The sequence below is a fragment of the Rhinatrema bivittatum genome, chromosome 2, assembly GCF_901001135.1.
Source record: "Rhinatrema bivittatum chromosome 2, aRhiBiv1.1, whole genome shotgun sequence".
NCBI lineage: Eukaryota > Metazoa > Chordata > Amphibia > Gymnophiona > Rhinatrematidae > Rhinatrema > Rhinatrema bivittatum.
The window spans coordinates 145294999-145322863 of record NC_042616.1 but is presented as its reverse complement, the minus strand read 5'-3'; the positions used below and the strand labels follow the sequence as shown (position 1 = coordinate 145322863).

The window sequence follows — 27865 nt, the reverse complement described above, 5'->3', positions numbered from 1 at the left end:
GCTTTTACTTCTTACTAAATCGTTGGGCACATAACCGGGACTGTAGGGGACCGAGACACTGAAGGATATTCCTCGCCATTATCAGTCCCGCCATCTATGGTACTTTTCTTCTACTTACATGGGGCCGGTAAGGCCATATTGAGCTAAGCGAGGTACAAGATGGCGGCCACACGTCTTACTTTAGCGCAGATGGATTGAAAGTTCTATATAGAGGCAACCGGCATGGGGTTGACTTTGATCGGGACTGGATAACATTGCATCTGAAATAGCCACCACGGGAGCTTGATACCCCAGCAAAAGCAATGAGGACACCCATGTACCACAGGGAATCGGAACCCACTTTACTTTTAACTTCAGGTGGATGTCCAATATGTCTGTGATTAGGATAACACGATAGTGATATCTGCTATGGTTTTGTTTACTCTCTTTACTTGAAGAGTCCTGGACGTAAGAATCTCTTTTTTGCTTTCTGATTTAAGACTGATACTGTACACAATATTGGTGCAGTGGGGCTGGTGCCCGCCCATATCAGACATGGTCTCATACCCCAATCAGGAGTCTCAAAACTGTAATTTTCTGTTATGGGGAGTGGGACAGTGAAGTTGGGGGGAGGAGGGGGAGAGGGGGAGAGGCAGTGGAGGGGGAGGGGGGAAAAGAGAGAACAATGGATAGGGGAAGAGGGTCCTGATGGAGAGATGGGAGGGAAAGGGGGGTAGGGATGGGGGGAGAGGGGGAGAGGCAGTGGAGGGGGAGGGGGGAAAAGAGAGAACAATGGATAGGGGAAGAGGGTCCTGATGGAGAGATGGGAGGGAAAGGGGGGTAGGGATGGGAGGAGGGGGGAGTTCTCACTTTACAAATGCACTTAGTGATGTTTTTTCCCTAGAACTGCTTAGCCGTCTGGGGGAATAGATGAGGCAAAAACGTAAAACATTTTTGTTCGTCTTACTCAGTAACGGTCTTGTGGAAATGAAGGGTTTATATTGCCTGTTGGGGAGAATCACTCAGACGGACCAAGGTAGGGGTACCGGACGGGGGGATCTTCATACTTGGAAATTCATGCTTGATAGTTACACCTATAGAATATAATGGGTGAGCCCTTACATATACTATCCTGGAATATGAATGGGTTAAGATCGCCTGTCAAAAGATATAAAGTATTACAACTGCTTAGTAAATGTAAACCTACAATTGCCTGTCTACAAGAGACCCACTTGTCCGCCCTGGAGAGTCAAAAGTTGAAGAGATCACGGGTGGGTGCATGTCACTATACACCTGCTAAGGGGAAAAAGGTGGGATTGGCAATTTTGGTGCACAAATCAGCATCCTTTCAGCACCTGACAACCCACCAGGATATGGAGGGTCGCTTTGTAATGATAACAGGCATACTCAATAGTAGAGAGGTAATGGTTCGTTATATGCACCCAATATGAATTCACATACCTTTTTCACATATGTCTTAACTCAATTAGTCACCTATGCACATGGATATGTACTGGTGGTGGGGGATTTCAATTTTATTCATGACCCACAGTGGGACAAATCCCCACCAGGCCACAACAGTCCATGCTGGGAGGGAAAGGGAGTTCCTTTTCTATGTAAGGAATTTGAGCTAATAGACTCCTGGCACACTCTCCATCCCACGGAGAAAGATTACACGCATGTCTCCAGGGCTCATAACGCCCTATCCAGAATTGACTACATATTAGTACCACGAGAAGGATTCCATGCACTGAAAGATGCACAAGTGGGGCCACAAGTGATATCAGATCACACAATCATATGGATAGATCTACAATTTTCTGTAAAAGAAATCTGTGAGCGATTTTGGAGGTTTCCTGGTTTTCTTTGTGCAGATCCCGAATTCAAAAGCTGTCTCCAAAAAAGGTGGGAGGAATTTGCACTACACAATAGTGAACATGCTGGAAATGCACAACTTTATTGGGAAAAGGGCAAAGCAGTGATTCGAGGGGAGATCATAGCTTTTGTATCAGCTCGCAGACAGCGAATTAATCAGGCTATTCTAAATTTAGAAACACAATTGGCCACGGCGAAAAAACAGCTTGTATCCCAAACCTCATCACAGCACCACAAAGCATATTTTGCTATCCAACGCAATCTCAACTGTTTATTACAGCAGAGCGCCCAGAATTTGCTGCAGGTTGCAGAACACAATTTTTTCCGGTATGGAAATAAAGCCGGAAAATATCTTGCTAACCTAGTATTGCACATAGGGAAAGAACCTTTATCCTCTCTATGAAAACTACCCAGGCTAATACTGTAACTGCCCGTAACGAGATATACGAAGTGTTTTGAGTCTTTATTAAACTTTATACATGGATGATGTTACTGGGTGTATTGAAGAGGAAGAGGATTTTTTTTCCCAGTTGAAGCTGCCTACTCTCTCAGCGCCCCAGCTTTCTTTTCTCAATTGCCCAATTCTGCCTATAGAAGTTTGTAATGCCATTTCAGCTAGCCAGTATGGAAAGGCACCTGGACCTGACGGTTTCTCATTCGACTTCTATAAAATGTTAAAACCTCAACTCATAGCACCTTTGATGGCCTTATTTGTAGATGCTGTCACTAACAACACTCTCCCTCCTCATTTCAACATAGCTTATATCACAGTACTCCCTAAACCGGGTAAAGATCCCCATTATCCAGCATCTTATAGATCAATATCTCTTCTTACTGCGATCTAAAAATATTGGCCAGAATGTTAGCAGAAAGACTAGGGGTTCTTCTCCCCTCCTTAATATCTGAACATCAGGTTGGATTTGTGAAGAACAGACCAGCATGCTCTCATATTTTTAAATTGCTTTCGGCTATATCCTCAATATTCCACAAAACACTGTCTCTGGCTATCGGATTTGATTCCGAAAAAGCTTTTGACAGAGTGTCCTGGCCCTATTTATTTTCTGTACTAACGCGTTATGGCATAGAAGGTAACATATTAACATATAAAGCTCCTAAATCACATGTTGTAGCAAATGGGTGTAAATCCTCGACTGTATCAATAGAAAGGGGAGTAAGGCAAGGATGACCTCTATCCCCACTGCTCTACATTCTTGCTATAGATCCCCTACTAAGGAAAATAGCACAAGCACTGATGATAAAAAGTCATTCCCCTGGACCTTACAAATTTAAAATTGTGGCTTTCGTGGATGACATTTTAATCTATCTCACTGATCCCCAGTCATCATTGGCTCCCTTATTACAGATTCAGCCCTTTATGGATGGTTTGCAGGGCTTCATATAAACCAAGACATATCGGAAGCCTTAGATGTCGGGGGTAATGTAAGGAACACATGGGAGGGTGTCTTTCCTTTGAAGTGGGTAGAAAATTCTATGAAGTACTTAGGTATCGGAATCCGGACTAACCACAAGGACCTGTATAAGGCAAACATAGGACCTCTCTTACAACTCACTTCTCAACTTTTGAAGAAATGGCAGGGTCTCCCACTATCACTTTCTGGCAGAATACAAGTGTTTAAGATGATGATACTTCCCAAGTGGCTATACGTGCTTCAAATGGTGCCGCTATGGTTGCTAAGGCGATCCTGTGGAACAGTAGAAAGGCCCGAATTTCACTCCATGCTCTCCAGCAGCCAAACAAGCAAGGTGGACTAAACTGCCCTAATCTCTGTATGTATAATTTAGCAATGCATGCGTGCTCCGACACATAAACGACATCATCACTGGCACATCTCGGTTTAGTCCACAATCCAAGCTTGAAAACTCGTTAGAAATTACATCCCTTAACTTTATGATTCAGGCCCCAAAAGCGATGGTACCAGCGGTTATCAGCCAACAACCCTTTATACAAAGTAGCCGAAAAGTGTGGGCTTTTCTTTGTCATATGGTGAAACTCCCTTCCAAGCTTTCAGTTTTCCTGAGCATTTGTGGTCACCCCCTTTTTATTCCGGCCCAAACAGGGGCAATTGTTGCGCTGGAGGTGGACCCTTGACCTGGCGCAGGGTAGGAACGGCCCTCTGAGGGATCCCAGAGGGTGCCTGCCACCAGGAGGCGGAGCATACAAGGAGATAGAAGCTGACAGGAACTTCACCAATAGCAATCCGGGGGTGCGCCGACCCCTAATTTTATAACATGCATGTTATAAAATCGGGTGTCCGTGTGTGCGCGCCAGGTAGCATGCGCACATGGTTGCCCGTGCGCAAGTTTTTAAAATCTACCCCTTTATATACTGTTGTTCCATAGCAAGATCACAATGGTTCACAAAATAACATTCATAATTTTAGAACAGAATTAACACATATAGAGTGAAATGCTCCAATACAAATTAATCATGGAAAATAACTGTTGAAATCCTGTAAATGAAGATGTTTGAAATGACGGAAATTGCATTATCTACATTCTGTATTAGATTTACATTTAACTAATATTGATCTTTATAGTATTTTATATAACAATATTGCAGTGAAAACTAATGTTGTTGTGAAAAATATACCATGGAAGCAAATAAAAATACAGCTTTGGCTGATTATGTGGTCCTCAAGGGGATGTCAGGAGGAGCAGTCTTTGGCTTGATGGAGGACAGAACAGACTGGACTCCAGCAATTCTTGTACAGACTTTTATTTATTACAGGCAAATTAAACAGCCAAGAGCCTGCTTACCTCAGCAGTGCTGGAAACAGAAATGCAGTAGTCTTCAGGTAAGTAGCTTTAGCAAAACTCCTGATTCCCTCTCCTTGAGTGTGGGGCCAGCTATCCTTTCTGGGATCTGCTTTCTTATCCCTCTTCCCAGGTGGAACGTCCTGCAGCCAGGATTCCCTTGTGGGCTGTCTTAAGGTGAACCAAGGTAAATGCCTGATTCTGGACATTTAAGGAGGGTCTAAGATACACTCCTTTACAGGTATATAAATTTATTAAATAAAAAACACAGACTTGGAATTATCAAATTGCTTTTCACGTGCTCATCTGGAATATTTTTCCATAAAGATATTATGAATACTATGATGCAAATTATTGCACATTCCTAGTGAGGCATGTAAAAGATTTTGTTGCATGCATCATCTGAGAATGCTTCCAGCATTTTCTAGTAAAAGTGGCAGCGCATGTGTGGGTGATTTCCTTTACTCTGTTGGGCCAGCCACCTGTCAATTGACTGTCTCGCAAAGCTAGTAAATTGTGAAGAAGATAGAAGGGAACGCAGGAGGTACTGTGAACCATTATTCTGCTGTTCTTGAGGAATGTCAATTACAGGTAAGCAATTTCACTTTTTATCTTGTCCCAAGTTGCAAGATATTTTTTTCAGTTATATTTGAAAACATAGTTAGAAAATATGTACTTTGCCACTATTGCGTACCTCCTCTCCCCTGTATGACTCTTGCTGTTACTTATCCCTCGGAACCCTTCCCCCTACACTCAGCTACCATCCCCACATATTGTGCTTGTCTATGAGCCATCTGTCTCACTACTTTTCTTGTTCTCAAATATCATTGGAATAGTGATTCTCAAAACATCTGGCTTCTGTTTCTTGGATATTGTGTGGTCCCATATTTGGGACACAACATTCTTCTCTGAACATAGTTGTCCAGTGTTCTGTATTTTCTGTTACTTGTTTCCTGTTCATTCATTGTAACTATTGCTACAAATTGCTGTGTAAAGTTATGACATGATGTAAATGTAAATGCAATGTAAATATCTAATTGCACGTGCTTTACTTTACTGCAAGTGTATCTCCATAGAAGAGAAAAACATTGCACTTTGACGTCAAGAACACCTGTTTTAAGTCATACTATTGATGCCATTGTTATACAAAAAATCATTTTACATATTTTTACTGGAGCTCCATTGTTTCCTGAAATATATTCACTTTGGTTTACTGCAATCTTATTCATTAATAGATCTATTCCTTCAATAGATTAATAATCTATTGTATCTCACGATATGCTGCAAATTATTTTTTAACAAAGTTTTTCTTATTTTTAAGGTAGTGTGTAATTTCATTTCTTTAGTGCAAAGGACACATGCTCTTTTGTTTCATGGGTACTTGAAGGGGCTTCACCATGTAGCAGTAAATTTTGTTGCAAGCTTCGGAATTTCTTTAATATTAGTACTCAGCAATACAGAGAGAGCTTTAAAAGCAAGTCTGGCATTTGATAATGTAATTCATTTTTGTAGGTCCTTCCACATGACAGTAAAGCACGGCGTCTATTTGTAACAAGTGGAGGACTTAAAAAGGTACAAGAGATAAATGCAGAGCCTGGATCACTTCTTCAAGAGTATATCAACACTATTAACAATTGCTATCCCGAAGAAATAGTAAGGTGAGGAATAGCAGTAATTCTTTTTCGATAATATTGTTTTTTATTTATTATTTCTTAAGCATATTTTTAACAACCTTCCTGCAGCACACCTAAGACAGTGTGCAATATGACATACAATAACAAATGTTTAAATTTGCCCATTAACAGCACACAAAAGGTAATTTCCATAGTTTTGTAATCATTAAATACAGCTTTTTGTTTAACAGCACAAATGAAGGAGTTTGTATTAAGCAGGATCAAAGGACCAGATGTATGTTATTTTGTGGTGACAAAAATATGCACAAGCCAGTGGGGCTCATGTATGCATGGTGATAGCATACTACTATGGATTGATCTATAGAGCTTCAGAGCATTGTGGTACCTCTGCTGTGCCAACATTTCTCTTGGATCACACTGTATTGCAACGAACGTCATGTTGGTAGGTTGCCAGAATGTCAAGGTACTTCTGCTACAGTTATGGGTCAATATCATGTAGCCATATGATACTGCTTTGAACATCACTCTGTACAAGTTACATATCACCAAACTTCCTTCCTGGCACCACTGCATTTCCTTAGTGATAAATTATTGTTATGGACCTTATTTTGTAGGCATGACATACCATTAAGCCTCCACAGTAATACCATATCACTAAGTACAATAGCACAGACACCATCATATCAGTCTGTCCATGTTTTTGTACAGGGTGATACCATCCTGAATAGCTGAGGTGCCAAAGACTTATATAAGAGGTTTATCCATCTTCCTTATTAAATGTATGCAGAATATGATTTTTAAACCCAGATTTCTTGAACAAAACCCAAATTTAGAATTTTCAAAATATCAACAATATCCAAGTTGGATTAACCTTTAATGGGAGTCCTAGTTTTGGATTTAAAATTCAAAGTGATTTTTGAGCTAGACAAGCACAGAATAAGCCTGAAAATGTATTCATGTTCAGTTCTGAACCACTAAACAGATTTTATGAAACTGAGCTAATTGATAAGTCTTAGGGCTTGTATTACATATGCCAGTTTTCAGATAAAAATGGAGTGAGTGAAAAATGAGATTTAACATGTTAAATCCTCAGCTAGAGTGGCACTGTAGCATCACTATAATATACTGTACAAGGATTCACAGAATATCAAATGTAGATGTTCAGGAATTTTTTCATTGATAAATTATCATCATAAGCTTCTTTACAGAATCTAAACTGCCATAATTTGCTCTTCATTTTTTGCTTCCTAATAAACCATAAAACAATACTTTTTGATCAGCTAAGAGATATTGGTACATTTATGTATCTTGTAATTCATTTTTTCATCCATTAAAAATAACTTAAATTCAGATTCAGATAACTTCATTGACATGGTGATTTTTACATGTTGCCAAAGTAATACATAGGGATGGTAACTTTTAAATTGGCATGCAGGCGCACGTGTGGGCGTTCTTTGGCCCGCTCCCAGGGATGCAGTGATTTTATAATATTTGCCTGTATATGCATGCATATTATAAAATAGCCCGACCGCGCACACATGTGCGTGCAATTTTAAGTGGATGCACGCCTATGCGCGCAAATGCTGCTTCTACTGTGCAAGTGGGGGGATTTTAAAAGGCACACGTGCTGATGCCATTACCAATTTTCCCAGTTCGCCTAAGTAAGGGATAGGACTTCAAAACCCACCTAATTTAATAGTCTCCCTTCTCCCCTGTTAGCCCCGACCTTTAAAACCCCGCTGATCTGTCTAGAAGTTTTTGTTTTACAACTTACCCATCATCCAAAGCAGAATTAAAGTTACACGGAAGGGTCCCTGGCGCACATTGGTGCGATAAGTATTTGCGTGCAAATTTCAAGTTTGAATCCAGGAATGCCCAGGCCCCGCCCACACCCTGCCCCTTTTCACGGCAGGTATACACCTGCCGAATACACCGGCCGAATACACGGCAAGTATGCGTGTATTCGGCCAGCTTTTAAAATCTGCTCGGTGCGAGCCGGCCCGACATATTCACGCATCCCCTAATTTCGGTGTGTGTCAGGCTTTTAAAATTCATCTTAAAATGAAGGTTTTAATGGATTCCACTGTAGTTTTTGTAGTAATTTTCTTGCTGGAGCTCCAATTTTAGTTGTTTGGACTTGAATTCGAGTTGCTATGAACCTTTCCTATTTCTACTCTAGGCTGAATTGCTGCAGAGTGCAGTGTTTTCCTGCATTACCACTGCTTTCTTTTCAATTCTGTTTGTGGACTGTGGTCTGATAGAATAATGTCTCCAAATCAAAGCTGCTTTCTGTCTCTAGATTGTGTTCATTTTTAAAATGTTATTGAATAATAGCAGTACAAGCATTCAATTTACTATTCTCTTTGCTTGTTTAATTATGAAACTCAGATGGTCAACAGTAAAATGCTATAAGATGGAAATTATTAATATATATTTATTTTATATTCCTCTGCAGTCTGGATTAGGTTAATTAAACATAACAATATAATTATTGGAATAGAAGGCATTTGTAATTGTATCATATAATTTCATATTAAGTGTAACAGAATGCAAATCTACAAAATGATAAATAATTATCACAAAATATTTTTTCTGCCATTATTTTCAATCATCACCACCATCCAACCACTGGGCAAAACAGGAGAAAACACTATTATTTCACAGGCATTTTTAGGAGAGGCAAGAAGTCTAAACAGCATGATAAATGATATGTATAAAGTCAAACAAGAGAAAATAAAAATGAATTTTCAAATAGTGAATTTTTGAAAGAGGTTCTGTGAATAAAAATAGCATATATGTGCATAAGTGGAATGTATGCGTTTTTGTGCTGTTTTATAAATGTTGAGAGTACATGCATATTTTTGGTTTGCATGTACATTTAATCAGGGAATAAAGGGGTGGTCAAGGGGTGTTCTGGGGAAAAGTTCAGAAGTAAGTATGGTAGTTCTTATTTGGTTAGAGAGATACACATATACGTTTCCAAACTTGTTCCTACACTTTTATACCTGCTAATTGACATGCCAAAGTGAAATCAAATTTGTCTGTTATAAGCAGTTTTTGGGTGGGAGGTCTAGGAAAACTGGTAAAGATTCAGGGGGAAGTGCTAGAGGGTCTAGGTGAACTGATGACGGTATTGGCAAACTGGTAATTTCACGTACTTGCACATAATATCACATTTAATTCTGGGTGTTTATTTATGCAGTGTCACAATTATTTTGTTCTTAAAATATATGCATGCATGTTTATAAAATCGGTAGACAAAATATGGGGTAGATTTTCAAAGAGTTACGCGCGTGACTGGCCTTACACGCGCCGGGCCAATTTTCAAAGGCCCGGTCACATGCGCAAGTCCCGGGGCCTCGGGAGAGGGGGCGGGGTCGTCCAGGGGGTAGGGCGGGGGATCGAGTGCCAGCAGGCTGCTGGCGCGCACAACCTGTGCCTGCCTTGAAGCAGGCGCAAAAGGTAAAATAAAGATTTGGGGGGAGGGCTAGGGGGTGGGGTAGGTTAGGCGATGGGAGGTTAGTGTAAGGGGTTCGGAAGTTCCCTCCTAGTCTGCTCCGAAATTAAAGTGGACAGGGAAGGAACTGAGGAAGGCTGGCGTGTGTCGGTGCATGCAGGATGCACAAATGTGCACCCCCTTGCACACGCCGACCCCAGATTTTATAACATGCGTGCACCTGCGCGTGCATGTTATAAAATCGGGCGTCCATGTGTGCATGCCGGGTAGTGCGCACACATGGATGCGTGTGCGCATTCTTTTAAAATCTACCCCTATGTGTTTTCTTGCATTGAAAATATATGTATGTACTAAAATATACATGTGTACTTTCTGCGCAGAAATACATGGTGTTTTATAAACTTTACAGCTTCCATCGCACAGTGTATAAAATACTAGCATTCATGTCCATGCACAAATACTGTACAAGTGGATAGGTTTGAAAGTTGGGAGTCTGGCACAACATGTGAGCAGTCAGGGCTTTTCTCAGTACTTTTAATTTATAGTGCTTTAAATCTTCTTTACAGTGCTTTAAATCTTCAGCATTCACCAACAAAAAACATTTAACTAATCTTATTTTCCAGGCACTGCCTCTACTCTCTACTCATAGTTACTCTCTTCTTCTGGAGTTCTCAGGCCTCTCTCCTGCTCCCTTCTGAGCCTACATTATATCCTGCTCTGGGAGCCACCCGGTACTCATAATGCTCTGTCTTAAGGTGGACTGGGACCGATCCTTTACAGAATTCTGAAGGCTGTTTATGTATGCTCCTTCACAAGGTCATAAAGCAGGAATAATCTGATGTATTTTCTTGTCATTTAAGAAACATGACAGATCATGTGGTGCATTGGGCAGGGTAGGATGTAGGCTGCCTTACTCTGATCCTACATCTACCGAATTGTCTCTTATCAGCAAGGCCGGAGGAACCACTAGGCGAACTAGGCCTGTGCCTAGGGCGCCGAGACTAAGGGGGCACCACCGCCGCTCGCAGCCACTTCAGGCGGCAGAATTTTGAAAGGGCAAAAAGTGCCCCTTCAAAATTCTGCCCAGCCCCCCGCCTCACCCTGCTTCCCCCCCTTCCCCCCCCCCCCCCCCCCCCGTCTTGCCATCCTCCCAACGCCCTCCTGGTTCTGTCACTAACCAAAATGGCGCTGGTGGCCTTTAGCCCCTACCATGCGACAGGAACCAACCAATGGCACCGGTAGCCCCTGTCACATGGTAGGGGCTGAAGGCCACCGGCGCCATTTTGGTTAGTGGCAGCCGACGACCCTGGAGTGGCAGATCGCTCCCGGGCTCCCCGCTGGACCAGGTGTTTTGTGAGGTTTTTTTTGGGGTGGGGGAGTGCAGAAAATTGATGAAGTCACTGTTAGGATTTGTAGGCATGTGAGCCCTGGGCCGAGGTGAGAGATGGTACCACCCACAGGGAGGAGCCCTATGAGCCTCACCGTCGGGAGGCGAGGACTCAGCTGACGTCAGACACAGCTGTGCAATAGAGTCTTTATTAGAGAGGCACTGCCCGTGGAGCATGGAGTGCAGGAGAAAGTGACAGAGTCTGTGCGATGGGGGTATACCCAAAGAGGATACCTCTGTAGAGTAGATACAGCAAAGGTCCGCGGAGCGGGGTACACCGATGAGACACCTCAGTAGAGATGATATGGTAGTGATCCGCGGAGCGGGGTTCACCGATGAGGGTTCCTCACTGGAGATGATGCGGTAGTGGTCCGCAGCGCGGGGTACACCGATGAGGGTTCCTCACTAGAGATAAAAGGTAGTGGTCCACAGCATGGTACTCACAGTAGCGAAGGTTCCAAAAGGAAGCCCCAGGGACGGGGCAAGCAGCAGTCCAAGGCTCTAGGCCCTCCGAGGAGCGGATAGCCAGGGATGAGGAAAGGGCCCCCGAGGAGCGGGTACCTGAACGGGAAGTCCATAGTCAGCGAAGCGGATTCAGCAATGAGGAAACTCATTTCCAAGTCATAGGCAGACAGGGCCAGCCGGCTTAAGAGTCCACGAAGTGTGACGTCATCTGGGGGGGACACCCCCGAGGTTCCCGCCATGACGTGCTTAAGACTGGCCCGGGAGCGCGCACGCGCGCCTAAGGATCTCCAAGGGCAAGATGGCAGTCGGCAACATTCTCGCCGTCCAGGGAGGCCCGGGAACAGAGGCAGGCAGGCCGGCGATAGCTGGCAGAGGCCGCAAGACTACCCAATGGAGTAGATGTAGGAAGACATGAGGTGAGCAACAGCGGTCGCAGCCGTCTGCGACCGACGGGTGTAACAGTCACTAAAAGGATCGGGACTTATGACCAATGATTCGTGGAGATGGAGCAACGTGTTTCGGATAATCATGATGCGGTACACTGTGCAACGGAGGAAGTAGCAAATTTAAAATCTTTGTTACAAAAGCAAGATCAGCTGCTTGAGGATCATGAAAATTGATCTTGCCGCAACAACTTCCGCTTTATCGGGATCTCTGAATCAGTGGGTGAAGGGATCTGGCACAAAATTTGGAAACCCAGCTTACTAAAGACTTGGGCCTGTCAGAGATGCGTGGCCATCTGCGCATAGAGCGGGCTCACTGAATGGGAGTTAGAAAAGGAGGCGCTGACAGGCCGCGTGTGTTGTAGCCAGGATTCTGGAGTTTTCTCATAAGGTCGCGATCCTACAAGCTGTACGCTCAAACACGATAATAAAAAATTGCTAGTTTTTCAGGATTTTTCAGTCCATCTGGCTGCTTAGAGACAGGATTTCTCCACAGCATGCTCTAAATTACATGCTTTGGATGTGCAATTCGCTGTCTTATACCCTATCGAGTGGAGTAAAATGGTGTCACTTGGCAAATGAGGCAAACAAGCTGGGAGAGAGTCTGGAATAGGAGAAAACAATATGCTTTCAAGAGGAGCCACACTCAGATGATGGATGACCCTGCAATTTTTCTCAATGCTGCCATGTTTTCCAGTTGGGAACCGTAAGCACCACTCAGGTGCAACCTGGCTGGAATATGCTATAATGCCAGGCTGGGTTGGTTTATATGACAGTGTCGAAAAGCATTTATTTTGGACTATTCTTACTTTGTCAAGCAGCCTATGATGGAACATTTATTTTTTTTCTTCTCTTCTAATTGCAGTTCTTACTAAATCTGCTGCAGAGGTTTGTACTCTGTCCTTCACTTTCTATAGACAATATAGTTATCTCATACCTTTTAGCCTTGCAACAGTGTGCATAATACAAGTGCATTCAAGAATGATTTACTCCAGATCACACAGTGTTTTTGGTTAATGGCTTGGAACTGGAGAATAGTAGAGCAAACTGAGGAAATAATGTCTCGACTGTAGACATATAGTTGCACAACATGTGCTTGACGCTGTTGTAAAGGAAAACATTAACCAAAAACACTGTGTGATCTGGAGTAAATCATTCCTGAATGTACCTGTATTATGCACACTGTTGCAAGTCTAAAAGGTAAGAGATAACTATATTGTTTCATGTCATTTGATAAAATCTGTCATGAACAGCCCCTGAAGCAGCCCTCGATTGGGCGAAACTCAGGCCTTGACTCGGGCACTTACTGGAATATTGCTTTTCTAATAAATACTTATGAGGACTTCGGCTTCTCTGTTTATATTCCTCACGACTTTGCTAGACTGACTTCCTTCTTGTTTTTTGGGCCCTTCACTTTCTATAGCACAGGCACAGTACCTCTATTGCATTCCAGTTATAATGAAGCTGATGTTGATTCAATTATATTTTATCCCAATATGTAGTTCTTCCCTTTATTTTTCTTTTTATTAATACTGTGGTTAGGACGCATTGTAGACAAGGGGATGTTCGGGAATGGGGGGATCTATGTGCTTAGCAGTGATCTCATGTTAAGGAGTTGAAAATTGAATTGGGTTGGGGATTGGGAACTTAAGGTAGTGGGAGGGGGAGATGACAATTTTTATGTGGAGTGTTGTTTTTGGTATTGGTTGGTAGGTTGAGGCAACATATTTGTGGGGTAATGTGAGATCCTTGGCTGGGAGGGCGCTTACCTGCAAATAAGATATTTGGTGGTATTGATCCTTGTCGGGCATAAAAATAGTTTCCTGGAATGTATGCGGGATTAATTCACCTGTTAAGAGGTCCAAGATTGTATCGATGTTAAAATGTCGGCTGATGTTGCTTTGCTACAAAAATACCGTTTAAATGATGAAGAACATAAAAAATTACAGCGTTGGTGGGTGGGTGATGTACAGTTTGCCTCCGCTTCTTCAAAGAAAGCTGGTGTGGCAATTTTGATAATTAAACAGGAAATTAAAGATCCTGATGGGCGAAATGTTATATTGACAGCTGATATTAACAGGAAACCGGTGGCTATATGTAATCAGCCCTGTCTTACAGCAATATTGTAATGTTCATATTGCGTCAGTTATATGTTTCAAGTTGTTTTCTAAGTTGATCTTAGTGGTTTCATAATAGATTGTACTTTGATTATTGTCCGTTCATTATATTCGATATGTTCCATGTAAACCGCCTCCCCGGCGATAGTTATCTTTGTTAAATGTGAACCGGAGTGATATGTATTGTATACAGGAACTTCCGGTATATAAAAACCAAAAATAAATAAATAAATAAATAATCTCTATGCTCCAAATTCCTATAGTCAGGTGCTTACCTTGCGGCCCGGAGGCCGCCATCTTGCTGCCGGCATCCTCCCTCTGTTCAGCGGCCTGGAGGCCGCCGCCATCGCTGCCGCCATCCACGGCATGGAGGCCACCGATACCATCTTCTCCCTCCGGGAGGGGGCCTCCACCATCGGCTTCTTCCTATGGCAGGGAGCCGCTTCTTCCGTCTTCTTCGCGGCTCAGATGCCGCCTCTCCATCATTGGGGCCTGTTCCATGGCCCAGCCCTGCTCCTGCGTCTGTGCAGTAGGGACGCCGCTGTCCCTGGTCCTGCTCCTCCCTCCTAAGGGGCGAGGCCGCGTCTCTCTTCCTCATTTAAAGGGCCCACGGCCAGATATGCCCCGGGCCCCACCTTCTGACTCCTCCCTGGGCATTTCCCCGTTTAGCTCTATAAAAGGCCTCAGTCTTCACTTCTTCCTTGTCTTGGCAAAGGTAGGGCAGGTGCAAGAGGATTTGGTGCCCTAGGCGAGCCTTCTCCCTTGCGCCCCCCCCCCCCCCCCCCCGGGTCACGCCGCCACTCTCCGGTCTCGGCCCCAACTCCTACCTCATTCTCGATCACACCCGCCGACTGTGTGATTTTCTGGGTCACGAGAGGGTTGGGCACTGCTCGCAGCCCGCCAGATCTCCACTCCTCTTTGCCACCGCTTGCAGCCCCATGTGACTCGCACCCAGTGGCGCACCAAGGGTCTCCGGCACCCAGGAGCCAATGCATGTGTGTGCCTCTCCAGCAATCCTTCTTGTACTAATGCTTAAGGTCACAGAAAATCAGTGGCGTCTCTAGACAGAATTGTTGGGGGGAGCCAAAATGACATTTCTTCCTCACACCCACCTCTATAGCATGGATCCTGCTTTCAAATTGGTTATAAAAAAAAAAAGTGTTTATAAAAAAAAAGTGTTAATAAAAAAGTCCAAAGGGTCTTCTGCGTAATTTAAAAAAGCTGGCCAGTTTCACACTATAAAATTATTTGATAGCCTCATTCAACTAATTCTATATGGCTATGAGAGTGAAGTCTGGAATATATAGGAAGGGACAGAATGTCAATATAAATCCTGCACCTCCAGTTCTGTAACTCACTGTGCATCCACTGAAATTCCCCCAAACAATGGAGCTTGGATGTTTCCCTTACAGCTCATCATACTAAAAGATATTTTCAAATTCTGGTGTCACCTCACAGTAACAGCAGCACAAACACCTTCCACTGCCAGGCACGTTGTGAACACACAAAACCTCGCAAAAAAGACACTCATAATCTATACTGCAATCCCATTGTAACATAACAGTAACACCAAGGACCCAAACAACAATAACCCTACCTGTGAATAAGCAAGGGTAAATATTACACTGGGTCCTAGAATACCAATACACCACCTACTGAGGAAACAAAACAAACCCGATTGCTATAGATCCCTATACAGACACTATATGCTAGCAGAATCTCTCATCATGGTCACACACATGGAGCAGAGACAGACCCTCACCAAATACAGAATAAAGCCACATAAAGTATAAATAGAAATGTGCAGACAAAAACTGAACTGTAAAACGCATCATGCCAGACTCTATGCAGTGTAACAATGGAAAAACAAAAATGTCACCATTCCTCATGAAACAATCAATAAAATCAAGATATATAAATCATTAATCATAATTATAAAACCATACAAATAAAATAATTTCAAAACAGCTGATGAATTAGAATATCCAATAATTAAAAACTCATGCAAATTTTGAAAGCTTTACCAAACACCAATAAAATATTTCAAACAGCAGACATATGACACACTACCCAATAATTAAAATGGTAGTCAATCAAGAAAAATGAACTTAAAAAGCCACCTTTACTTACCCTCTCCAGCAGTTCTCCTACTCCTTTCCCTTGCAGGCCACACCAGAAGTGGCAGTAGCTGCTGAAGCTGTCCTCACAGTCCTCTTCCTTAGGGACCACAACCAGTCTCTTCTCTCTCTCTCTCTCACACACAAACACACACACACCAGTCACACCCTCAGGACCAGTTTCTGACTCTCACACATCAATCATCTCTCCAACCAGTCTCTCTCGCTCACACACACACAAGCACACACATACCAGTCATCTCCCTGATCAGTCTCCCTCACACATACACACGTCACCTCTCTGGCCAGTCTCTCTCAATCACACAATGATCTAGCACTCTCTTACTTACACAAGCTCTCAATCACACACATGCTCTCTCTATTTCACTTGCACACAAGCTCTCAATCACACACATGCTCTCTCTATTTCACTTATACACAAGCTCTCAATCACACACATGTTCTATCTCACTTACAAACAGGCTCAATCGCACACATGCCCTCTCTCACAGCCACAAGCCAGCCAAAAACATGCTCCATCTCTCTTGCACACGCACATTGACACACACAAGCACCCTCCCTGACTCACATATACACCACACACATATAGAAGCACCCTCCCTGTCTCACATACACATTACACTCTCACAGAAGCACCTTGCTTTCAGACTTGCATGATTTTTCACTTTTACTAAAAGTGAAAGTGATGCTCCCAACCGTTAAATAAGAAAACCACATTCCTATCAGAAGGCGAAATGACACCCTTCCTTCAGGTTCTGTCCTCCCAAGGGACAGCGACCTACATCGTACAGCTTCTCTTGTTTTACACTTTCAGGCAATAAAGCAAGTGTCTTTCTTCAAACTATCAGGCATATGATTATTCATGTGGGAGATATAGAACAGAAAGACATCTTTAGTCTGTTTCCCTTTTAAATGGGAAGATTCAGTCTTAGTCATTTAAAAATATATATTTTCTAAAAGCTTAAAATAAATAAATAAATAAAGCAAAACCGTTTCAGATTGGAACTATTCTAGTCTTCATGCTTAAATTATGCTTCAAAAAAAACCCCCACCTGGCATCAATATCTTAAATTTGTGATTTTGCTGAGATGAATATTTTAAATACTTTGATGTTTGTTACTTTAGTATTTGTCTCTACCCAATTTATGACATTTTATTTTCCAGAAGAGGGATGCTTAAAATTCAGTAAAATTCTGTAAATATCGCATACATACACACACACACACACACACACACACAGAAGATCGGCGCAGCTGGTTTAGCTGATCACGTGGCTGAAGAAAGGAAGATCGGCGCATCCGGAGACAAGGCGCCGAGACTAAGGGGTACCGCGGCAAGCAGCTAGCCCCCGACTCGCCTTGCCTCCCCCTCCAGTGCCACCCTCCCGACGCCCCCCTGGTGGTCTAGCGGAGGGCCCGGGAGCGATCTGACGCTCCCGGGGCCTCGATTGCCACTAAGCAAAATGGCGCCGGTGCCATTGGTTGATCTCTGTCACATGGTACGGGCTAAAGGTCACCAGCGCCATTTTGCTTAATGGCAGCTGAGTTCCCGGGAGCGCAGATCGTTCCCGGGTCCTCCGCTGGACCACCGGGGGGGGGGGGGGGCGGCGTCGGGAGGGTGGCACTGGGGGGGGCGGCAGGGCGAGTCGGGGGCTGGCAGAATTTTGAAAGGGTACTTTTTGCCCTTTCAAAATTCTGCTGCCTGCCGCAGCGCCCCCTACGTCTCGGCGCCCTAGGCACAGGCCTAGCTCGCCTAGTGGTTCCGCCGGCCCTGGGCAAAGGGCTAGTCCTTCTTAGGACTTCTCGCTTCCTGCTCCTGCCTGGCATCGTTCTATCTTCGTGGGATCCCTCGTCATCTATGTTCCTGGTCTCTGCTGATGTCTGCTCCGTTCCTGATGTGTCCAGATGTTCCTGCATCCATGTTCCTGGTTTCTGTTGATGTCTTTGCTGTTCTTGATGTGTCCAGATGTTCCTGTCGTCCGCCATGTTTCCAGATGTCTCTGAGGCTCCGCTTGTTCCGTCCCTGCGTGGTCTGCGACCAGCCCGGCTGGGTTGTGTAGGGCGCGCAGTGGTCCAAGTGGTCCGCGACCATCCCGGCTGGGGTGTATAGGGTGCTCGGTGGGACAGTTCCATCCGTCGTGGCTGAGGATTCTCCACGTCCCTCATCAGATCACAATTATGTTCCTGGTTCTGGATTTACCTCCTAATGGCCCGTCCTCAGTCCAACTTCGGGATGACCTTCTGATGCATCTTCCACGCCAGGTTGGAAGTTTTGTCTTCCTCCAAATGACCTTCAGGTGCGTCGATCACGCCGGGTTCCCGAGGCTCAGTCCAGGACGTTGCTGCTATGAGTTTTGGCCGGTTACCTCCATCCATCTGTTCTGATGTCCTCCATCTCTGATGTCCAGATGTCTGTCTTCCTATTCCTGGACTTCCTGAGGGGCCATCATCCGTCCTGCACTTCTGTGCTGCTCTTCGTTGAGTGTCCGTGAACGGCAGGAAGTCCGGCGCTCTCTTGGAAGTTCCGGACTTTACTTGTCGGATGATTCAGACGACCTTCTCTCAGAACCATCTCCACCAGTCGAGAGGTGTAGGTCTCCCCCCCGGAAGACCTTTCCTTTGCAGGCTTTGTCCGAGTGATGGCTGAGGCCATCCCGTTTCAGCTCTTCACTGAGGAGGATGCCCAGTACAAAATGCTGGAAGTCCTCCAATTTGTGGATGCCCCAAAGGAAATAGTGGCAGTCCCAGTCCATAACATTTTCAAGGAGCTACTCCTCAGGATCTGGGAACAACCCGTGACTGTTCTTCCGGTCAATTGGAAGGCAGACGCGATTTACTTAGTACAACAAGCACTGGGGTTTGGACATTCTGGGTAGGAAAGTCTACTAGGGCGCTATGCTCATCGCCCGCATTGCTTCATATCAACTGTTTATGACCCAGTACAACTGGGACTTGTGGAAGCAAAACCAGGAACTGTCGGAGTGCCTACCTCAACAGCAGCAGGATGCTTTTTCAGCGGTGGTACAGCAGGGTAAATATGAGGTGAGATCCACCTATGATGTTTTTGCGACTGCAGCTAGGGTGGTTCAGCGGGCATTGGCGCCCACAGAATGGCCTGGCTCCATGCCTTGGACCTTTGACCGGAGGTCCAGGAGAAGCTGGCAGATCTGCTCTGCATGGGGGAGAATCTCTTTGGGGATAAGGTCAGGGACGCAGTGGCCCAGCTGAAGGACCACCATGAGACCCTTCAGCACCTTTCAGCCAGTACCCCTGACCTGCTGTCCTCAGTCAGAAAATCCTGGCGACAGGGCTCTAGGAATCCTCTCGCCAGAGGAAATATTACCCTCCTGCCTTGAGGGCACGCACAAAATGCGCAGCTTCCCGGGGTCGCTCCAAGCATCAGAGGGCCCCCAGGTCTCAGTCAGCCCTCCAGCAGAGCTCCACTATGGCGTTTTTAATGGGAGTGGGGGAGCATAAGCCAGACTGCCATACCCTCGGCGCCCTACCCTCCAGTTAGGGGCAGGCTGTGTCTTTTTGTGGAACACTGGCCCCACATTACCTCAGACCAATGGGTTCTCTTCATCGTTCACCATGGGTACAAGCTAAACATCAGGGATGTCCCCGCCAACTCTCCCTTATGTCCATCATGGGCCTCATCTGCTCATCATTGGCTGAATTTGCCATAGAATTCAAGACTCTTGCAGCAGAACTCCGCTGGGACCCCAAATGTCTCAAGACACTCTTCTGCAGAGGCCTGGATACCCGTTTGAAGGATGTGCTGGCCGCTCGCCAGACACCTGACTCGCTGGACGAATTAGTAACCTTGGCTACTCGGATTGATCATAGACTCCGGGACAAGGTGAAGGAACTCCGGCCTAAGGTGTTACCAGGGTTGAAACAGGCTAGTGCTACCAATGCACCTCGGATGGTTCCAGTAACTTCTGCTGCTGATACAGATGAACAGATGCAACTTGGTCATGGACACTTGACCTCCAAGGAGAGAAGATTTCGGAAGAAGCGCGGTCTATGCATGTACTGTGTTCAGCCCGGCCATGATGTCTCTACATGCTCCATTTTGTCCGATAAAAGGACGGGCCTAAGTCCTGCAGGAGGACTGTTCTTAGGCCTTACCGCGTCCTCTCCTCCGCTATCTCTCCCAGTCTCCTTAGCCTACAGACCAGTTATGGTTCAGACTCCTGCCCTGGTGGACTCGGGGGCAGGAGGCAACTTCATTCTCAGACGTTTAGTGGAATACTTGAGGGATCCCTCTCATCAAATTAAAAGATCCACTACTGTTATCCTCCATTCACGGGGCGCCCTTACTGGACAATGTAACTTGCGAAACCGTACCAGTTACTCTTCGCACCGGAGCGCTCCATATTGAATCTATTTCCTTCTTTGTACTGGAAAAGGCTATGCACCCTGTCGTCCTGGAGTTACCTTGGCTGCAAGTGCACCAACCCCAATTTGACTGGGCATCCCTGGATCTCTCACGATGGGGCCCAGAATGTCATGGGAAGTGCCTTAAGGAGATTTCACCTATCATATGCATGCCTACGACTCCAGTGATGCCAGGTCTGCTGCCCCACTACGCATCCTTCAGGGATGTATTCTCCAAAGAAGTGGCTGATATTCTTCCTCCACATAGGCCTTATGACTGTGCCATAAGACTGAAGCCTAATACCGAGCCACCGAAAGGATGGGTGTATCCTCTCTCAACACTTCAGAATAAAGCAATGTCAGAATACATTGAGGAAAATCTCCAGAAGGGCTTTATTCAACCATCTAAATCGCCAGCCTGCGCAGGCTTTTTCTTTGTGGGGAAGAAGGACAGTACCCTACGTCCATGTATTGATTACCGAGGTCTGAATGAAATCACTATCAAAAACAGTTATCCCTTGCCGTTAATCTTGGAGCTGTTTGACAGGTTGCAAGGGGCCAAGATATTTTCAAAGCTTGATCTGAAGGGGGCCTACAACCTCATTCGCATTCGGAGTGGCGATGAATGGAAAACGGCCTTCAATACGCGAGACAGCCACTTCGAGTATCTTGTAATGCCGTTCGGGTTGTGCAATGCACCCGCCATTTTCCAAAATATGATGAATGACATCTTATGGGATCTGCTGTACAAGAATGTTGTGGTCTACCTGGATGACATATTAATATTCTCCCAGGATTTGGACACCCACATTGCAGATGTCAAGCAAGTACTTCACCGTCTCCGCAAACACCGGCTGTACACCAAACTCTCCAAGTGTGAATTTCATAAAGACTCTGTGCCTTTTCTAGGCTACATAGTGTCAGAAGAAGGCTTCCAAATGGCCCCTCACAAACTTGAAAGTATCAAGAATTGGTCACGACCTACCAGTCTGAAGGCTTTAAGGAGATTTCTGGGGTTTACAAACTACTAGCGAAGCTTTATTAAGAACTATTCCTCTTTAACCGTACCCTTGACGGCAATGACTCACAAGGTGCCAATGCCTCAACATGGTCAGCAGAGGCCATTTCCACGTTTGAGAATTTGAAGACCGTCTTCTCCACAGAACCATGCTTGCGGCATCCAGACCCCAACAAGCCCTTCATAGTTTTTTGTTTTTTTTTTTAATTTATTTAAAGCTTTTCTATACCAGCATTCATGATAAAATCACATCATGCTGGTTTACAAGTAACAAAGGGGGTGATAACCTTGAACATTTAACAAGTGGAGAGAAACATGAAAGTTACAATAAAACAGGGGAGAAGAAGGAAAGAAACCGGAATAGTTTTAGGAGTAAGAAGAGGAACAGCTATTTACATAGAGCTGGAATGTATCTTGATGGTTGTTGCAGTCAATCCGTTAGGCCCGTTGGGAGAGTCAGTGAGATTCGGGAAAAGCTTGTCTAAATAATCATGTCTTAAGTCTTTTTCTAAATGTTAATAAGAATGGTTCCTGTCTGAGGTCCGGTGGAATTGCGTTCCAAATAGATGGTCCCGCTGTGGAGAAGGCTTGTTCCCTGAAGGAGAGGTGGTGTGTCACTTTAGATTGGGGGACATGTAGGGATCCTCTGTAGGCTTCTCTGATGGGTCTGGATGAGGAGTGTAGCCTGAGCGGGATTTGAAGGCTAAGAAGGGCTTGAGTATGGATGGTTTTATGGATGATGGTAATGGATTTGTAGAGGATTCTGAAATGTATTGGTAGCCAGTGCAGAATTTTGAGAATGGGAGAGATGTGGTCTCTTCTTCTGGTGTTTGTCAGGATTCTGGCTACCGCATTTTGGAGCATCTGAAGAGGTTTAATGGAGGAGGAAGGGAGCCCTAGCAAGATAGAGTTGCAGTAATCTATCTTGGAGAAAATAATGGCTTGGAGAACCGTTCTGAAGTCTTGGAAGTGAAGGAGTGGTTTGATTCTTTTTAGTACCTGCAGTTTGTAGAAGCTGTCTTTGGTGGTGCGGTTGATAAATGATTTTAAATTCAACCAGTTATTGATTAATACTCCTAAGTCTCTTGCTTGGGAGACAAAGATGTTAGATGGTGCACTTTGTGTGGGATTACTGTTTTCTGGGGAGATGAGGAGGAGTTCAGTCTTCACTGAGTTTAGTATCAGGTTTAAACTAGAAAGGAGAAGGTTGATCTCTCGTTGGCTGGTTTCCCAGTGCTCGAGTGTTTTAGTAATGGATTCTTTGATGGGGATCAGTATTTGCACATCGTCGGCATAAAGGAAGTGTTTTAGTTTAAGGTTGGTTAGCAGCTGACAAAGTGGAAGAAGGTATATGTTGAAGAGGGTGGGGGAAAGGGAGGAACCTTGTGGAACTCCTAGTGATGAGTCGCAGCGGAGGGATTCTTTGTTATTGATTTTGACCTTGTAACCTCTATTACTAAGGAAAGATTTGAACCATGAAAAAGCCATTCCTGTTATTCCGATGTCTGCCAGTCTGTTAAGGAGGATGGAATGGTTGACGGTGTCGAAGGCCGCAGACAGGTGAAAGAGAATTAGTATAAAGGATTGGCCTTTGTTCAGGCCCATGATGAGGTAGTCAGTCAAAGAAATGAGAAGGGATTCGGTATTTAATGCCTTGCAGAACCCGTATTGGGTGGGGTGCAGTATTTTATGATCTTCTAGGTAATCGGAAAGTTGAGAGTTGACTCATTTTTCCATTATCTTGGCCACAAAAGGAAAGTTGGAAATAGGGCGGAAATTGTTGGGATCTTTTGGATCTAGATTCGGTTTCTTTAGGAGAGGTTTAAGAGATGGTCCAAGAAAGCAAACCGGTAATCGATCCAAGGTGGCTGTCAGCAATAAACACAGGTGGATCGATCCATCCACCTGTGTTTATTGCTGAGGTTTAAGAGATGCCAGTTTTAGAGTAGGGAAGTAGGGAAGTTGATGCTTCAGATGTAGGGGTAGGGGCTGTGTTGAGCCAAGCAGGAGACTCAAAAACCTTATGACCCTGTTCATTCTTCTCCCGAAGATTTTCTCCAGCCGAGAAGAACTACGGGATCGGTGACAAGGAGCTCCTGGCAATAACAGTTGCATTCGAGGAGTGGCAGCCTTGGCTCGAAGGTGCTCAACATCAAATAACCGTCTTCACGGATCATAAGAAACTTGAGTATCTCCGCCATGCACAACGTTTGAATTACAGACAGGCCAGATGGTCTTTATTTTTCAACCATTTTGATTTTGTGCTTAAGTTCCGACCTGGAGATCGAAACACCAGAGCAGACACTCTGTCACGTTCGTTTCACTCAGAAGATGTGCCCGATGAACCACAGCACACAATAGACCCGAAGAAGATACCATTGGCAACCAGCCAGTCTGCATCCGCTGGTGATGCCATCAACTCTCATCCAGCAACATCTACTGGAGTATCACCTATTGAAGTGGTTTCTGGACATTTCTTATCACCGCCACTTCCACTGAATCCTTCAGTGACGTCCACAGCAGCTCATTCCATTGCTGCTGATATCTACAAATAAACTTCTTCCAGAACTCAAGATCCACCTGTCATCGATGCAAAAGTCGACTTAGAGATTAAGATTAAAGAGATTCTGGATGTTCATAAAAGAGGCAAAACTTTTGAATACCTTCTTATATGGGAGGGTTTCGGCCCCGACATAATCTCTTGGGAGCCTCAGGTCAATAACTTGGATAAAGAGATGCTTCGTCAGTTCCACCTCGCGCATCTTTCAGAACCTAAGCCTGGTACCCGAAGAGGAGATCGCCCTTTGAAGGGGGGTACTGTTGTGACCGTCGCTGCCCGACGTCTTCACTCCGCCCTCTTTACCTCTGTGGCGACTCCCTCCAGGTCTGAAGAACGGCTGGCTGCCGCGGCGTCTCCCTGCCGTCTCTCTCCGGCGTCCCCGGGCCGGCTCGACGCTGCAGATCCACCATATTGCCTGATGCCTAGGGCGCGAGCACGCATGCGCTCTGAGTGAAGTACCCGAAGGGCGCGAACCTCAGGGGCGTCCCCCTGAGATGACATCATCCACTTCAGATATTTAAAGATCTCTGATATCGCTACTAGTTGAGTTAGCAAGGGCTAAGGTTCAGATTGGGTTCCCTGCCTAAGCTACTCTGCCTCCTCGGACTTACCAGAGGTACCCGCTCCTCGGGGGCCTCGCTCTCTCTCTTTGCCTTTCAGGTTACAGACAGGAACCGGTGCTCGCTCCTCGAGGGCCCTTGTACCTGACTATCTTCTGATTCTCTTCTGCCTGGAAGTCATTTATCTACATCATTGTGAGTTACCATCACTCTCTCAGAGCTTTCCCTGGAACCAGGTACTCTCTCCTCGAGGGCCTACCCTTTCCAGCTCCTGAGCTCCCTGAGACCAATATGTGAGTAGTGTCATCTAGTTCTGTTCTTGAACTCTGCATACTCTGCCTACTCATTGTCTACAGTTTCTCAACAGCTCAGCCTTCCAGGGATCACTGTTACAGTATCTGAGGGACTTCAGCCTTACCGGGCACTTCAGTTCACTACTCCACCTCTGGTGGTTTCAAGACCTGTTTAATAAAAGAACTAGTGTGTGTCTGTCTCCATACTCTAAGCCTAGCCGGTGGTCCCTCTCGGGATCTTCCCCTGGGGGCGTGGTCATTTGCCACTGGCCCAAGGATCCACTTACTACTATCTCCGGCAGTCTATAACAACAGATTGCTAAGTCCGCCTACGGAATACATCAGATTGACACCCCTATCTGATTGCTCCTCCCATCAGCATAGCGGATCATGACACTCACTGAGATTCATTCTAAACTCCCAGTAGTCTTAGTTAACACTGTCTCAACACTTCAATATCATAGGAGCACAGTTAGACACAGGGAAAATCTTTTTCCCTCTCCAAATAATGAACAAATTAACTCAATTATTGTGGGGTTTTTTCATGACCCGAATTCAGTTTCTGCCAAAAAATTTGTGTAACTGCTGGGACTCATGGCAGCCACATTTCATATGATATCCTTTGCACAGCTATACATGAGAAAATCTCAATGTAATCTAAAAAGTCATTGGAATTGTTGTTTTCAACACCATTGCACAAGTTTTCACTTTCTTACTCCCTTCGGCAGTCAATGAAATGCTAGACACATCCACCCAATCTTCTATTGTGCCAGTTTTTCCATCCTTCTCAGATTCAGGAAGTCTTGACCACAGTTGCTTCCAGTCATGCCTGGGGTGCATATCTGGACACAATCAGCTCTCCAAAAATATGGTCCAGACTAGAACAAAATCTCCACGTAAATATTCTGTTTAAATATATGTGCCAAAAAATATCTTCAAGCTAAAGCGACTGGTCTGTCTTGCTTCTGTTTGCTCTATAGATGGTGATGACATCCAATCAAGATCAGTGTTGAATCCTATGGAACTGAATATGTAATGAAGTTCTGAACAGAGAAAAGGACTCTGAATTATACAAACTGTAGACATTTTCTCAGAACATTTTCTTAAGAGATCTCTCCCCATGGATTATCCCATGCCAGTATCTGTTTCCTATTGTGGTTGATATGCTCCTCCTGAAGCAAGTCCTCACGAATGAGAGTCTTGCCACACCCTGAATTGACCAGCGCCTGTGTGGGCACTCCATCCAGTTTGATTTGGATTATAAATTCCTTGAGTTTTGAATGAGGAGTGTCCATGAAGTTGCAGCTTTGAAGCTTTAACCAATTGTGGCTCCATTCATGCTCCCAGTTATTTTCATTCTGGGGCCTTAGCCCCACCTCTGGTTCTCTTTCATGTTGCTTCACCATTTTGCATTCACCATCCCTGTCTTTACGCCAGGAACGTTCCTCCTCTATATAGTCCTCCACCAAACAGAACAAGCAAGTCTGTGGAGCAGGTTACCCCCCTGCATTGCCCATCCCTTCCAAGGGCTCCCCCCTCGTCGGCCCATCGATACGGGCAGTGCTTTTTGTCATGACTGTTCTCTGTGCAAAAAGCACAGAAGGCAATGGCATACACATACCCCGTTCCTGGGCTGTTCCAGCCTCTCCATAGTTCCCTTTTCCTTCGACTTGAGGATTGCTCCTGTTTAGGAGGTTTGCTTTTTCCCCGTGTATTTCACCTTCTAATGTTGGCTAGGATACTAGGCCGACATTCATAATTCTGCTTTCCTCGTTTCAGCAGTCCCTTGCCAAGTGACCTCTCTAACCACAGTTAAAGCATATGGCAGGGACTGTGGCCTGGGTTCTGGGCCTGGAAGAAGAACTAGTCATCTCAGAAGAACGCTGCTGGGGAGATTCATTCTCTGCGCTTCGACAGGAGGGCTGCATGGGTTGCCTTTCTAGCCTCCTTAAACTGTCAGGCATTAATTATGCCTGATGGAAGGCTTCCGCCCACTTCTAAGGCTCATTTCAATGTGAGGCCTGTGTGGCGGCAGACCCAGTTCCACATGGGGCACTCAAGTTCATCCAGGAACTGCTTTAGAAGCACCTTTTGGGTTTCTTCAAGTTCAGTCTTTGCTTCTGGCTACAACCTTTTCCAACCAGCATCTTTTAGGCAGTGACAGAGATTTCAGGGCACCCCACTGGAACTGCTGCTGGTATGTTTCGAGAGATATCCAGCTCTCTTCAGAACAGCAGCCTTGACCTCTGCATAGGTGGTCCTCCCATCCAGGTTGGCTGCTTGGAAAGCCGCTTGACTTCTGCTGGTGAGCAAGTTCACCAGGTAGATTGTCCAACTTGTTTTGTGCCAAGCTGACAGCCGGACCGTCCTTTTGAAGTTTTTGAAGAAGTCCTTCAGGTCTTCACCAGCCTTCATTTTAAATAAGATGTGAGGCATTGAGGTTGCTTATGGTATCCTGTTAAGAGCAGTCTGCATAGCTAATGCTATCTGAAGTAATACTGTGTGCTATTGTGTCACCTGCTCTTGTAACAGCTGCTGCTGGTTAGTTTGTTTTTGCAGGGTGTTCTGTAATTGCTGCAGCAGAATGCTGCAACAGAATGGAGCAGGTGACCTGGATCACCTGCTCCATTCTGTTGCTCTTATGCTGGCCCAGTTACTGTATCTCAAGGGATAGGATAGCAGAAAACAAAACGAAAAAAAAAAAAACTGCTGGCCTATCTGGCTCTTACTCACTCCTTGACATCTGACTAACCAAGCAGGGATAGGTGGCCTGTGCGCAAAGCGG

At 45.1% G+C, this 27865-nt stretch overlaps 1 protein-coding gene across 1 annotated transcript in view; it reads left to right on the top strand.

Moving 5' to 3' along the window:
- SPAG6 (sperm associated antigen 6) overlaps positions 1 to 27865 on the top strand; it is a 334049-nt gene that overhangs the window by 292170 nt on the left and 14014 nt on the right. Inside the window, exon 10 of the mRNA XM_029588711.1 lies at positions 6142 to 6287. Coding sequence (XP_029444571.1) covers positions 6142 to 6287 — 146 coding nt within the window. The remainder of the gene's footprint in view (positions 1 to 6141; positions 6288 to 27865) is intronic.